Raw genomic sequence first — 14,757 nt, forward strand, 5'->3', positions numbered from 1 at the left:
AGAAGTTACATTTCTAGAATCTGCAAATAGCCAGTGAAATATTCACCCAAACTTCAACCCTGTGTTTGCCCATGTTTTAAATGAGAATATCCCATAAAGTTTTCTTGATGTCTTTTTACTGTTAATTGTGAAGAATTGTGTGTCTAATGTGCCTCCTGTTGTTTTTGACAGGGCTGTATATCTGGTCCGTCATAAGGAGACCCGTCAACGGTTTGCCATGAAAAAGATAAATCGGCAGAACCTGGTCCTGAGGAACCAGATCCAGCAGGCTTTTGTGGAGCGAGACATCCTGACTTTTGCCGAGAACCCCTTTGTGGTCTCTATGTTCTGCTCTTTTGAGACACGACGTCACCTCTGCATGGTCATGGAGTATGTGGAAGGTAAAGTACAGAAGGACTGCTGTGAATGATCTATGGTTAGACATTTGGCTCTATCTAATCTAGAGCAGTTTACACAAAGTGGTAATATACAGTAGATAAAAAAGGAATCATTAATCCAGGCAACAGAACATGAACACAATGCCCATGTTTTTCTGTTTTTTTGTTTCATTAAGGTGGAGATTGTGCCAACCTGCTCAAGAACATGGGCCCACTACCTGTAGAAATGACACGGTTGTACTTTGCTGAAACAGTCTTGGCCCTAGAGTACCTTCACAACTATGGTATTGTGCATCGGGATCTCAAACCTGACAAGTGAGACCACAAACCAACTTTACTCCTGTTGTATGGTTTTAACAAGGACCAGCACTTTCTGTACTACTACTGGCTTCTCATTTGTAAATGTACTGAGTTTGACCCAGTATTCTCGCTTTAAACATGATTTACTTACTAAACAGACATGATCTGATCTGTGATAAGACACCTAGAAAGTCCAGATTTCTTTTTTTCAGTCTTTCTCCTTTTATATTTCAATCTGGGTTCTTGCATTTGCTTGCAGAATTCATTGAAAGTGTTGGCTATTCAAAAGTAAACCTGAATCCATGAATTGTTGTTCATGGATTCATTAAATCTTTTTCCTCCCAACAGTTTGTTGATTACATCCATGGGCCACATCAAGCTGACGGACTTTGGCCTTTCTAAAATTGGCCTGATGAACATGACCACCAACCTGTGCGAGGGTCACATGGAGAAAGACACAAGAGAGTTTGTAGATAAACAGGTGAGACTGGTTAGAAAGTAAAAAAAAAAGTAGACAAATCATAGTTTTCCATGTAAGACGAGTATCTCGACTGGTTATGGAAGCACTTGTTTCTTTTCTCCAAAACTCACCTGTGTTGGTATGCTTGTGCAGGTGTGTGGCACTCCGGAGTACATTGCCCCGGAGGTGATCCTCAGGCAAGGCTATGGGAAGCCAGTGGACTGGTGGGCGATGGGGGTCATCCTCTATGAATTCCTGGTCGGCTGCGTTCCGTTCTTTGGAGATACTCCTGAAGAGCTTTTTGGACAAGTTGTCAGTGGTGAGTAAATAATTTAGTGCCAGTTGAGACTATTTTTGAAGTACTAAAAACTGGGCTTTTATTTCACACATTGCAACACCTTCAGAAGCTATGTTGTCATTATTTTGAGATTTTATTTGTGCTGATCTATCTAGCTTGTTTTTCCGCTTCTTCTTGCAGATGAAATCATTTGGCCAGAAGGAGACGATGCTTTACCATTTGATGCCCAGGATCTGATCACCCGCTTACTCAGGCAGAGTCCTTTAGACCGACTAGGAACTGGTACTGCTCAGTTTACTCCTGCTTGACGCATTAAAAAGACGCAGAGGGTGTTTGATACAGGCTGATATTGAAAAATTAGGATGTTTTCTTTTAATCCAATTTTTTTTGAAAGCAGGAGGGAAATTGAAATGGGAACTTTTCACAAAATACTGTTGTATTAATAAACTTAATAAAGTACACGTAAGAATTTAGTTTACCTTTTGATTTTTGGGGACATACTCTAAGTAAGAGATACACGTATGAATGTTTTTTGTGTGTGTGTGTGTGTGTGTGTGTGTGTGTGTGTGTGTGTGTGTGTATAAAATTTAGGCCTCTTGAGTGTCATTGAAGTCGCAATCTCTAAAAACGTAGTATTTGATTGACTGTGTGGTTGTAGGCGGAGCCTCAGAGGTCAAACAGCACCCATTCTTCCTGGGGTTGGACTGGAATGGACTCCTGAGGCAGAAAGCTGAATTCATCCCTCAGCTGGAGGCGGAGGACGACACCAGCTACTTTGACAGTAGGTGACATGCTGACTTCAGGCTCAAAGAGTGGGTTTTCTCCCACATTAGACCAAAATGCTGTATCTACTAGTGTCACAGCAACGGACAGCGTTCATGGTCCTCTATTGTGATGCACACATGTATCACAATTGACAAATGGAAATTCTACAGACCGGGCTCTCTATTATATTTTTTTTCTGAAAATCTGAGCGTCTTCTCCTGTTCCTGTTTTCTGTTTTCAGCTCGTTCAGAGCGTTACCATCATTTGGCGTCTGACGAAGATGAAGAAACCAATGATGAAGAGTCTTCCTTGGAAATCAGACAGTTTGCTTCCTGGTCGCATCGCTTCAGCAAGGTAAAGGCCAGGTGTTGGAATACAAAAGCTTTGGAGGTTCAAAAAGTGGTCAGCCCTTTTGGTACAGAAGAAACTTCCAGCTATATGTCTACGCATATTTACAATGTTTATTTAAAGCTACTACGAGGAATTTTTATTTCCCTGTGGACAAAAGCGGTAGTGTTTCTGAACACCAGATTCTCTTTAGATTACCTCTCACTGTTATGCTATTGAGATAACAAAGTCATGTGTTTATCAAAGAGTGGAGGGTCTCTAGTGCTGCTAGACGGTGCATTACATCATTTGAAAGCTCTTCAATACTCGGCTCAGCTCTCTGTTTCACAACCTGTCTTCTGTTTTAACCTTTCAGGTTTACAGCAGCACAGAACATCTGGCAACACCGTCCAACTTGAGCTTCTCCTCTGACCGCAGCCACAGTGAGGAGAAGGAGGACCGTGGGGACGTTGGGGGGTTGAGTCCCTCCCTGAGCCCAGCAGAGGGCGGCGTGGAGCGCACACATGCCGGACGCATGGCCAGGTAGGCACAAGTGTTATCATAAGCTGCTTTTATTTCCGTCATAATTGCCACAGACAAAGTAACCTGCCATACAAGCGTTCTCCTGCGTCTGTGTAAAAGCAGCAAGCAGTCAAGTCACAGTGTGGTGTTGTGTGACCTCTTGTACCAGTTGATTTACCCACTCAACTGGGCTTTGACTGTTTGCAGTCTTCGCCCTCGGGCTTCCTCCAGCTCCTCCCAGTCTGAGAGGAGCACCAGTCCTCTGGTGATGAGCAGCACCCACAGTCTGGAGACGATGCCCCGCTTTGCCCTCTCCACTGACGATGAAGGTAAATCCAGACTGAATGAATGTTTTTGACTTTTCTGTTCACAACTTGTATCAGTGCTTTTTGTTAGAGGCATGAACACTGATCATATTTACATGTCGTTTTTTTTTTTATCTATGATACCTGCAGCTGAGGTGGTCGTGTCGAACCTTCGGAGGATCAGGATTCGCAGCAACAGCACTGGGGCCAAACACTCATCCCCCAAGGACCCGACCGGCCCTCGGCGCTTCGGTAACCAGCTGGAGACGCCGGACAGACAGAGGCTTCCCTGTGGTGGAAAGGTTCCCAAATCAGCCTCCATCTCAGCCTTGTCTCTTATCATCACTACAGGTACAGATAGTTATCATCAACACCTCAGTGGCAATAAGAAGACGGAAATGGATGAACAAAATTGTAATATCTTTTGTTTGTAATCGTAAAAGTAAAACAGGACCATAGTTAGAAAATATTGAAGGAAGTGCCTGAACTGTAACTGAAACTCTTTAGTTATTTATGCAAAATACACCTCTAATTTACAGTATATGGTCAGGAACATTTACCAAAAAATGGCCACTTTTTTTAACAGACATTCATAGCTCTATTAATTTTTATTTTATAGCACAACAACTTAAATAAAAGGCCTTTCTGAGTCAGAAAGCGGTGCATTGTTCTGTCGACAAATTTATAGGGAAACGGTCTTGTGTTTGTTTCAGATGACTTGCCTGGCGGCCTCCAGCCCAGTCCCATCTCCCCACGCTCTCTGTCCTCCAACCCTTCGTCCCGTGACTCCTCCCCCAGCCGGGACCTGTCGCTCAGCCCTTGCAGCCTGAGGCCTCCCATTGTCATCCACACATCAGGGAAGAAGTACGGCTTCACGCTGCAGGCCATCCGCGTCTACATGGGCGACAGCGACGTCTACACGGTGCATCACATGGTGTCGGTGGGTGTCACCACAAATACAAATTGTGTTGGTCTAACAAAACACACAGCTTTAACTAGTCCTGGGGCGTTTTAAATGTCATGTGTCCATGTCAAGTAAAGTGCTTTAGTATGATGATAGAAGAGAGGTATAAAAATGTGGTTATGTAATGCTCAATGTGAACTCCTCACTGTGATGCTGTTTAACAGAGTGTGGAGGAGGGCAGCCCAGCTCACCAGGCAGGTCTCCGCACTGGAGACCTCATCACCCACGTGAACGGAGAGTCTGTCCAAGGCCTGGTCCACCCTGAGATGATAGAACTGCTATTGAAGGTACAGCAAGTCACTCAGACTGCTGTCGCAGGTTAACACTGTGTTTGATATTCAGTTTTAGCTTAAGTTGCTTTTTCTTTGTGTGTGTGTGTGTGTGTGTGTGTGTGTGTGTGTGTGTGTGTGTGTGTGTGTGTGTGTGTGTGTGTGTGTGTGTGTGTGTGTGTGTGTGTGTGTGTGTGTGTGTGTGTGTGTGTGTGTGTGTGTGTGTGTGTGTGTTCGTAACACAAATGAATCATCCTTTGCTCCCTGTTAAATGTGCAGAGTGGCAGCAAGGTGGCGCTTCAGACCATAGCACTTGAGAACACGTCAATCAAAGTGGGTCCAGCTCGGAAGACCAAACACAAAGGCAAGATGGCTCGTCGCAGCAAGAAGAGCAAGAGGAGAGATAATTACGACAGGTGAGAACCCATGGTTTGGTTATCTGTCGTTCTCTGCAGTGTTACTCATCGTTTGTTTACTTTGTGAGGTTGGTAGCTGGTGAATGTTGGCCAAAGAAAAACCCTAAGCTAACCTGCAAAAGTCAGTGCTCTGTCTCCCCCTAGTGGAAGGGACTGTTAAGTTAAGTAACAACTTAGTATTACTTTAGTACATCCACTGCATGGTATGGTGGTTCTGTTGTACTGTTTCCCCTCAACATTTATGTCAGTGCAGGTTTATGGACTATACCAGTAATACCAAAAACTTACATTTATTCATCAGTAGTATGTATTTTTTAAATCAGGATGCTTAAATTATTGTTGAGTTTGTGAAACTGAGATTCCTGAATACTCTGCAGAGCCATTAGAACACACAGCATCACCCCGAGCTCACTGAACTACACAATAGCACATATGTGACTGTTCTTCTACTTTCCAGGCGACGAAGCATCTTGAAGAAGCTGTCCAAGCAGAGCACAGTGATGCACAGCAGTCGTAGCTTCAACTCAGGCCTCCACCACTCCGTTTCCTCCAGCGAGAGTCTTCCGGGCTCCCCGACACACAGCCTCTCCCCCGGCCCTTCCACACCCTGCCGAAGTCCCGCACCCGACCATCAGGCCTTTGGTGAGCTCAGTGTGGCCTCAGAATTATCCATGATAAAATGAAATGGTCTTTTGGTTCTTGACTCTAACCAGGCTTTATAGGTGCATTATAAACCATCCACAGATGGTCCTGTTTTGAGAGTGGTTTCTGCAACTTGTGAAGTACAATGTTTAAAACGGTTTTACCTCTGCTTTCCAGACAATAACTCTCCTCAGAGCACGTCTCCTTGCTCCAGCTCTCCCAGTTCCCCCGCTGCACACATCCGGCCCAGCTCTCTCCACGGCTTAGGCTCCAAACTCAGCACGCAGCGCTACACCAAGGTGGGTCGCCGCAAGTCAACCAGCAACATCCCCCCCTCGCCCCTGGCCTGCAACTCATCCTCCACCCAGCCTCTTTCTCCACAGCGCTCTCCATCTCCGCTGTCGGGCTTTACCAAAACCTTTCACGGCTACCACGGCAAAACCCTGTCCCCACCGACCATCGTTAGACACATTGTCCGGCCCCGCAGTGCCGAGCCACCTCGGTCTCCTCTTCTTAAGAGGGTACAGTCAGCTGAGAAGCTGTCTGGTGTGTATCATGCCGATAAGAAGTCGTACACCCCTCGCCGGCACACGCTGGAAGTGCCGTTTTACTGTGAGGGGGACCTGCTGGGTGACTGTGAGGCAGAGGGTTCCTGTGGGGGCTCGTACATCGGGGCCGATCTCGGCAGGCTGGGCGGATACATCGGAAGCCAGAGGCTGAGGGACTCTGGGATTGAACGATCGGAGCAGCTGGTCGTGATGCGAAAGCTCAACCTATCAGAGCGGCGAGACTCCTTTAAGAAACAGGAGGCGGTGCAGGAGGTGAGCTTTGATGAGCCGGAGGAGAAAACCAGCACCACGGTTACAGTGACCCCCACAGCTCCAGGAGCCCATACACAGAATCAGCAGCAGCAGCACAGGACGGACTGGATGGTCACCCGACCCCAAACTAGCGTGGATGTGGAACTGGAAGTGCCGGTGGTGAGGAGGTTCACACTGGTGCCCCAGATTGCCGTGCAGGGTTCAACGGAGAGCGAGCAGGATGAGTGGGAGCCGTGTTCGGATGGAGAGGAAACCAACGAAACAACACAGCTGGAGGTGGGCATCACTTCATCTCAACCGCAGCAGGCAGGACTTCCTCTTGGTGACCACAGCTGCAAGCAGGCAGCAGAAACCACCTCCACTGGTCCTCAGGTTGGACCATCAACGGAGAAGACGGAGTGCAGAGAGGAAACTCCATAAAAAGGGCATCTGAGAAAGTGACAACTCACCACTGCACTCGTTTCAACTGCTCATATCTATTCTTTCAAGTCTTTCAGAAGTTGTAAACTCATTTACAAACTCTGGCTGAGAAAAGTAGGAGAAGATTTTACTTGAATTTTTTACTTATTATTATTAAATATTTGCCTCAAGGCATTGCAGAGGTTCTGGTCTTATTTATTACATTTGTCAACTATGATGAGTTAGTAACGGGGCAAGAGGGAAGTTCTCATTGGTCGAATAGCCAAGGCTCAGCATTTTTCTATCTATAAAATGTGGTTTTATGTCTTTTGACTGGATAGTTTTTTGTATGAATGTCTATTTTTTGAATAAATTGTTGCAGTACAGATTAGTTTGATAAAGCTGGGCGTAATTGTTGTAGGACCAAAAGGTATGACAAGTTGGGTTTTTTTCAGTGTCAGTTCCGATCTGAACAGTGCAGCCTCCAATGGTGTAATACTGCTATTATATTCATTTCCATACATCTAACAATGACTTTTGGTTCACACTGAAAGGAACATGGTTGATTCTAGTCATTTTCTGAACGATTGTCAGCAGTTGTATCTAAAACATCCAACTACAATAGTCTTTTTCTTTTATTTTTGCGGCTTTGCTTTGGCACTAGATCTCTAGAAGAAACCGTCAATGCTACCAAGCACTAATTAGCATGCAGGACAAAAATGCTAAAGTTTGATAGTTCTTCCACTTTGCACTCATCAGACACAACTAAAGAAGCACCACTGTATTAAGATTGTCTGACGGGAGACAGTTGTAGAAAAAAAAAAAAAGTTTAGTTATCTGTGTTTCTCTGACAAGAAGTTAAGTTCTTCCATTCACTTGTTGATCATGTTCCTTGCGGTGTGAATTCATGGTCACAGTTTTTCCAGTCAGTGCAGGGTAATATTTCACACTGAAGGTACAATCTGTTATGGAGACGAGATGAAGCTGACTCATAAAGCGCATTATGTGCCATGATAGCAGTGCAGTGTCCTCAAAGCCATATCTTTGAAGGCGGAAGTGTCACTTGGAATTTATAAGCTCAACTTTACATGAAGACGTTTCTAAATGTGTGGGTTTTTTCTCACTAGTACTGCAATCTTAACATCTCTTGAAAAATGAAGTTGAGGATGAAGTCCTGGATGTTACAGATGATGACACTCTGCTTTGTTGCTACTCAATATTAACGTAGTATGATGCCATATCATAGAGGTATCTCAAGTTTATTTCTTTTTATTTTTTATTTCTTTTATTCCTGCCCACTTTTTGACATCTGTAGTCACAGATTCAGCGTGGCTCTACATGTCTTCCTGTAATAACTTGGTCTACTCAAAGCATGCAATTAGCAGGAAAAACATTGAGCAGCCAAATCGAAGTCCACGTCATCTTCACAGCCTGGAGGGCTATAAGAAGACGTTTTGTACCTGGAAAAGTGTTAAATCATTGTGTATTTTTTTGGAGTATCTTTTCCTGAAACGGTAGCTTTCGTCTTTGTTTTTTCACATGAGGATGTGAGAGAAACCATGCCTACAAGACCTGTTCCTACTTCATGTACTGTGTAGTGATGTTTACATCAAGGGGAAATGTGCACTAATGTATTTTGTAAGTGAATGTTAAAGGTAAATTGAAAATGGCTGAGGGAAACCCTTACATTGAATCCAAACCCAGGGCTTCTTTGAACAAATGTTTTATGTCTTTGTATCGTACAAATATTGATGTATATTTTGATAACAAGGATGTGTACAATTCTGATGTGTTGAAGGACACCATATGCACAATTTCAGGCACCAGGAGCTTTGGAAGTCTGACTTGAGGGAATAAGATGTTAGTATTTTGGATGTACTTCCCAAATTTGAGGTTTATTGTCTTATTTGTCGGTGGCTGTTGCTGGATTTTGTACCAATTTTTTTCCTGTTTCTAAATCATCAGACATGTGGAGTTACTTAAGTCCCTCTTCCTTCTTAAATCTCATGACGACCTTCTACAGGATGCTTTCGTCGTGTCAGTGAACCGCACGGAGAGATTATGTCGCTGAATGGCTCCGTTATTTTTGCAGTCTGACAGAATTGTTTACAACAAACATGCTATATACTGTACAAACATTTTATATCCCGTGGCTGTATATGACGAAGCTACCGTCTTTGATACCATGAAAGAAAACAACGTTCATAGAAATCAAAGCTGTTTTTGTTGTTTTGAAAATGTTCAGAAAGAGTAATTTAGCAACAAGCTGAGAAGCATTAAGTGTTTTTACATGCACTTAAGTAACTAGTTTTTGAAAACACATGTTTTCCTTGGTGTTACGTAAAGGAGAAACTGTTTTATTAACTAGGCTAAGGGATGAGCGTACACAAGGGTGACACAACTAGAGTTCTGCTGGGATTTCTTTCCATGTGTGCTCTTGTAATGTTTTTTTCACATTCAATTTGCATGAAAAATGTCATACAGGGAAAGTAATGTTGCAGAAAACAAATCGTTACTCTTGAGGTATGTTTGTGTAAATACAATAATGTGTTACAAGTCGGGCAAACTAAAACTGCTGATATAACACTATTTGTACAAGTCGCACAGTGAGGGATAACCTGTACTCTAAACTGTACTGTGAAAAGGCTCTATAGCTAAAGAATGCATCATAACACATCAAATACGGCAGTCGTACTTCCAAAATGATTAGGGAAAACACTTTGCAGTACATGTATACCCAGATGTCTCCAAATAACCTGGTTTCTTATGTGAATGTAAATGTAGTCGATGCTTGATTGCTCTCTACTGGTTGGAAGCTCTATTACTGTGTAACCACACCCGACAGTGACGTGACAGCTGTAGGCTGCATGGTTAAAACAAGAACAACCACTGGAGGTCAGCGTAGAGTCTCAGCCGGTGTTAAATTTGCTCTCAAAGAACAAACTGGCAGGTCAAACTGTTGTACATGTGCATGTGTTCTCGTGTGGACTCCTCTGTTCAGTGCATGCTGCATGAGACGAGCACACATCTGTAATACTTGATTGCATGGTATACCGGCATTGCAGCCCTGTACTGTGTTTTCTTGTGCAACAAATAAAATTTGTACTTCTCTTTGCCTCATCCTTAATCTGACTCTACTGGTGTTTTATGTACTTTATCATTGTTCACCACACAAGAGCTGTTATTTTGTAGGAGTACAAGAGAAAATACAAAAATGGACATAGACCCATGTCCATAAATATAATTTAATTACATTTCAATGGTGATTGATTAAGTTACATTTCACAAATAATCAGAAAGCTGCTGGCTTTCTGTGATTCTATTGGACACCGATTGTGATGCAGCAATTATTTTTAAACCGCCAGGTGTCGCTAACGTGCTGAGAGCGGTTGTTTCACACCACAAAAGAAGTCCAGTGTCCTTCACAACAGCAAACATGGCGTCTGCCACCAAAATCATCCAGAGACTCCGAAATTTGTTATCAGGGGTGAGCGACAGAACCACAGACACACTTCATATGTAATGTGAAAGATATAGTCATTGGGTTGTTTCTCGCAAAAAGATACATTTTGAATAGGACTGAGCTAATGGGCAGGAGTTGCTAATTCTAGCTAACGTTAGCTTTTAAGAGCTAGCCTGAGTTGGATGATAGCTAACGTTACGTGTGAATAAAGAAGAGTATTAACTAGCCAGTGTGTTTTTATGCCGTTTGTTTTTTAGCACGACTTGCAAGGCAAACTGCAGCTGAGATATGAGGAGATTGCAAAGAGGTAAGACTTCCTCCACTAGCGTTAACGTTACTATTAAGACAATTGGATTAATTTAGCTTCTCCACAGTGCTGTCACACACTAAACTGAAGACAGTGTTAATGTTTCTTGGAACACATACAACCCAGTTAAATAGTGGTATTCAAGTGGCATGATGACGTAGGTTATCAGAGCAGGAGCTAGCTTACCTGCCTCGACACAGGTGAACTATCAGCAGCTAATCAGAGGTCGTATTTAAAACACTAGCCTGCAATGACACTTGTCAAGCTCTCACATTAAAATACTTAACTGTGCTGTCAGCACATGGTTTGACACCTGTTTTTTTAACTAAAATTAATACACATTTTGGTCTAGTTAGGGCATTTATGTGCCTTGAAATGTGGCTCTCAGCACCTGCCTGACTGCACTGTTCCAGGCAATCTAATAAAGTGTTTCTGTCTATGTTGCAAAGCTTTAAGTTTACACTTATTTTTAGTGCTTTGGCATCCAATAAGCCCTCAAAATCATGAATCTGTTACTCAAACTGACCGTCCTCCATTTGATACTATCATTTCACCACTACCTGAAATAACATGCCCCCACAAATGCAATAAACACAAGTGTTAAATTGAGGGCCTGAAACTCCTGGCAGAGAAAGTACTGGCGCTGCTAATACTTTGCACTAAAATCCATCTTATCACCTGTGAACAGCTTGAAGTAGCTGTTTTCACTGCAGAGTTACAGGTACATTTTAATTTAAATGTTTTCTATAGGACACAGCCAGCACCCAAACTGCCAGTGGGCCCGAGCCACAAGTATGCCAGCAACTACTACTACAGCAGAGATGGACGCAGAGAGTCAATACCCGCCACAGTCATCATGTCTTCTCAGAAGGCTCTCACAGCTGGCAGGTAAATGATTCAGTCAGTGCATTTTCATGTACAGGGATTATTTGACTATCACCAGAAAATTAATTTTTCTGATTATTACAAAATATCGGACATGTTACTGTAGCTTGATTAAGGTTTAAAGAGAACCTGATTAACAGGGCTGGAAAACTTACCTTAGTTACTTAGTTTTTAAATAAAAGTGACCTTATTTCTGTTTAAGCAGAAAGATTATGTGGTCACAGATTGGAGGAAAACTTGTTTTATCTATGCTGCAATATGCACCTACAGCTCCTCATTTAGATAACCAGTGACATATGTGAAATCATCAACTGTGGGAAAACCAAAATATCCAAATATATATTTAGATCAACCTTTTAACTTGCTGACAGTGATTCACTCTTTTCCTGCAGTGGCTTACTTTAAAACTCTTGGTCAATACTCTTTGCTGGAACTTAATTGTGAACAAACAGCACAAGAAGTGTTGAGTTTGCACTATAGCACACTAAAAAGAGATAAATATTGTTCTGACATGGAGTAATATTTTTATACCGTAGTAATATTTTTATCATAATCAAATTATGTTAATGCAGCTATAGTTATAGTTGCTTTAAGTGTAGCTGTAGTAGAATATGTAGAGTAACCAATTTTAAACCATCTGACACCTGCCAAAGATGCTTCAATGTATTGATCTGATGTCTGCTAATGTCTCTTGCTGCTTCAGTGTGAAGTCAATCAAACTGGATTACATACAGTTGTGGTCAAAAGTTTACATACACTTGTAAAGAACATAATGTCATGGCTCTCTTGAGTTTCCCCGTTATTTCTACAACTCTGATTTTTCTCTGATAGAGTGATTGGAACAGATACTTCTTTGTCACAAAAAACATTCATGAAGTTTGGTTCTTTCATGACTTTATTATGGGTTAACAGAAAAAGTGATCAAATCTGCTGGGTCAAAAATATACATACAGCAGTGCTAATATTTGGTTACATGTCCCTTGGCCATTTTCACTTCAATTAGGCGCTTTTGGTAGCCATCCACAAGCTTCTGGCAAGCTTCTCGTTGAATCTTTGACCACTCCTCTTGACAGAATTGGTGCAGTTCAGTTAAATTTGATGGCTTTCTGACATGGACTTGTTTCTTCAGCATTGTCCACATGTTCTCAATGGGATTTAAGTCAGGACTTTGGGAAGGCCATTCTAAAACCCTAATTCTAGCCTGATTTAGCCATTCCATTACCACTTTTGATGTGTGTTTGGGGTCATTGCCCTGTTGGAACACCCAACTGCGTCCAAGACCCAACCTTCGGGCTGATGATTTTAGGTTATCTTGAAGAATTTGAAGGTAATCCTCCTTCTTCATTATCCCATTTACTCTCTGTAAAGCACCAGTTCCATTGGCAGCAAAACAGCCCCACAGCATAATACTACCACCACCGTGCTTGACGGTAGGCATGGTGTTCTTGGGGTTAAAGGCCTCACCTTTTCTCCTCCAAACATATTGCTGGGCATTGTGGCCAAACAGCTCGATTTTTGTTTCGTCTGACCACAGAACTTTCCTCCAGAAGGTCTTATCTTTGTCCATGTGATCAGCAGCAAACTTCAGTCGAGCCTTAAGGTGCCGCTTTTGGAGCAAGGGCTTCCTTCTTGCACGGCAGCCTCTCAGTCCATGGAGATGCAAAACACGCTTGACTGTGGACACTGACACCTGTGTTCCAGCAGCTTCTAATTCTTGGCAGATCTGCTTTTTGGTGGTTCTCGGTTGACTCTTCACCCTCCTGACCAATTTTCTCTCAGCAGCAGGTGATAGCTTGCGTTTTCTTCCTGATCGTGGCAGTGACAAAACAGTGCCATGCACTTTATACTTACAAACAATTGTTTGCACTGTTGCTCTTGGGACCTGCAGCTGCTTTGAAATGGCTCCAAGTGACTTTCCTGACTTGTTCAAGTCAATGATTCGCTTTTTCAGATCCATGCTGAGCTCCTTTGACTTTCCCATTGTAGCGTTTGTGGGCGTTTGTATCCAATGAGCCCTATTTAAATGGCCTCAGAGAAGACACCAGCTGTAGTCACTCATAATCACTCACAAGAAGTTAAGAGGCCATGCTATGAAGCTCATTTCATTGACACAACTTTCTAAGTCACCAAAATTGCTAATTCATGTTGCTGTATGTATATTTTTGACCCAGCAGATTTTGTCACTTTTTCTGTTAACCCATAGTAAAGTCATGAAAGAACCAAACTTCATGAATGTTTTTTGTGACAAAGAAGTATCTGTTCCAATCACTCTATCAGAGAAAAATCTGAGTTGTAGAAATAACTGGAAACTCAAGAGAGCCATGACATTTTGTTCTTTACAAGTGTATGTAAACTTTTGACCACAACTGTACATTCACCCCCCTGTTAAGTGAAATATTCTATTAGTAGTCAATGTTTAAGTACCGTTGTAATTGTCTTGACCCCTCTGATGTCTTCTAGTCAAGTTGCTGAAGTCCCAAAGCTTCCAGTGACCCCAGGTCCCGTGTATGAGGAGCCACCACTCTCCACGGACCAGCCATACCTCTGAGCAGCAGGATTAACTCCGTTAACAACCTAATCTCTCCATCCTAACCTGCTGTGGAGGCCTGACCACTGCGTGTGTTGGTTGTACAATAGAAAATGTGAATAAAATGTGTTTAAGATTTCAGTGCCTATTGTGGTCATACTGTATTATGAACTGAACAAATATGAAATAGATTTTGAATCATCAGTGTCAACTATGTGAATAGATTAGCCACAATGTAAAATAGTTTTTAACATACTGTGTGGGAGGTGAGTCTAATAGGAGGGAGGACTAGAGGTGTGTAAGCAGCTGGATCCTCCGTTGGGGCTGAGGCCCAAATAGACAAGGACCTGAATGCTAACCTGCTCCTTCTCCCCCAATGGAACCATCCAGCCTCACAAAAATCCTCAAAACAGTTTCATTGCAATTAGGTGACAGAATGGAGATACCAATGGTAAACTCTCATTACATGAAATAGAAAATCAGGATGTCTGATGCATCGTTCTGATAATTTAATTACCTTGTATTTGACATTAAGTATCTTTGTCATTTCAAACTAGCATCAGGTTTGAGAAAATGCTTGTCATTTTAAAGTGTTTTGGTTGTTGCTGCTCTGTGTCTGTGAGTTTGACCCTGGATTATATCCCATATAACTGAAATAACAAATACTTAAAATATCTATCTATCTATCTATCTATCTATCTATCTATCTA

At 42.5% G+C, this 14,757-nt stretch overlaps 2 protein-coding genes across 5 annotated transcripts in view; both read left to right on the plus strand.

Moving 5' to 3' along the window:
- mast3b (microtubule associated serine/threonine kinase 3b) overlaps window positions 1-9,992 on the plus strand; it is a 33,131-nt gene extending 23,139 nt beyond the window's left edge. For all 4 annotated transcript variants that reach the window (XM_068734847.1, XM_068734848.1, XM_068734849.1 and 1 more), the window contains 15 exons: window positions 172-380; window positions 554-692; window positions 1,026-1,158; window positions 1,291-1,456; window positions 1,616-1,717; window positions 2,094-2,216; window positions 2,442-2,554; window positions 2,904-3,070; window positions 3,257-3,378; window positions 3,505-3,705; window positions 4,068-4,294; window positions 4,483-4,605; window positions 4,867-5,003; window positions 5,461-5,645; window positions 5,823-9,992. In XM_068734847.1, coding sequence (XP_068590948.1) covers window positions 172-380; window positions 554-692; window positions 1,026-1,158; window positions 1,291-1,456; window positions 1,616-1,717; window positions 2,094-2,216; window positions 2,442-2,554; window positions 2,904-3,070; window positions 3,257-3,378; window positions 3,505-3,705; window positions 4,068-4,294; window positions 4,483-4,605; window positions 4,867-5,003; window positions 5,461-5,645; window positions 5,823-6,886 — 3,211 coding nt within the window. In that variant the 3' untranslated portion in view covers window positions 6,887-9,992. The remainder of the gene's footprint in view (window positions 1-171; window positions 381-553; window positions 693-1,025; window positions 1,159-1,290; window positions 1,457-1,615; window positions 1,718-2,093; window positions 2,217-2,441; window positions 2,555-2,903; window positions 3,071-3,256; window positions 3,379-3,504; window positions 3,706-4,067; window positions 4,295-4,482; window positions 4,606-4,866; window positions 5,004-5,460; window positions 5,646-5,822) is intronic.
- A 270-nt stretch (window positions 9,993-10,262) lies between these two features.
- ndufa7 (NADH:ubiquinone oxidoreductase subunit A7) lies at window positions 10,263-14,186 on the plus strand. The gene is made up of 4 exons (XM_068734933.1): window positions 10,263-10,352; window positions 10,586-10,635; window positions 11,386-11,523; window positions 13,981-14,186. Exons 1-4 carry the CDS (start codon window positions 10,302-10,304, stop codon window positions 14,066-14,068), a joined length of 327 nt encoding a protein of 108 aa, XP_068591034.1. The 5' UTR covers window positions 10,263-10,301; the 3' UTR covers window positions 14,069-14,186.
- Window positions 14,187-14,757: the final 571 nt, after the last annotated feature.

The sequence above is a fragment of the Cebidichthys violaceus genome, unplaced genomic scaffold, assembly GCF_023349555.1.
Source record: "Cebidichthys violaceus isolate CVI_PGR_0920_01 unplaced genomic scaffold, fCebVio1.0.p SCAF_68, whole genome shotgun sequence".
NCBI classification, from domain to species: domain Eukaryota; kingdom Metazoa; phylum Chordata; class Actinopteri; order Perciformes; family Stichaeidae; genus Cebidichthys; species Cebidichthys violaceus.

Excerpts from the sequence above, each read along its gene's own strand:
- ndufa7 (XM_068734933.1), top strand. The coding sequence starts at position 10,302 with ATGGCGTCTGCCACCAAAATCATCCAGAGACTCCGAAATTTGTTATCA. Across the intron at positions 10,636-11,385 it reads TATGAGGAGATTGCAAAGAG|GACACAGCCAGCACCCAAAC; the intron begins GTAAGACTTCCT and ends TGTTTTCTATAG. Across the intron at positions 11,524-13,980 it reads AAGGCTCTCACAGCTGGCAG|TCAAGTTGCTGAAGTCCCAA; the intron begins GTAAATGATTCA and ends GATGTCTTCTAG.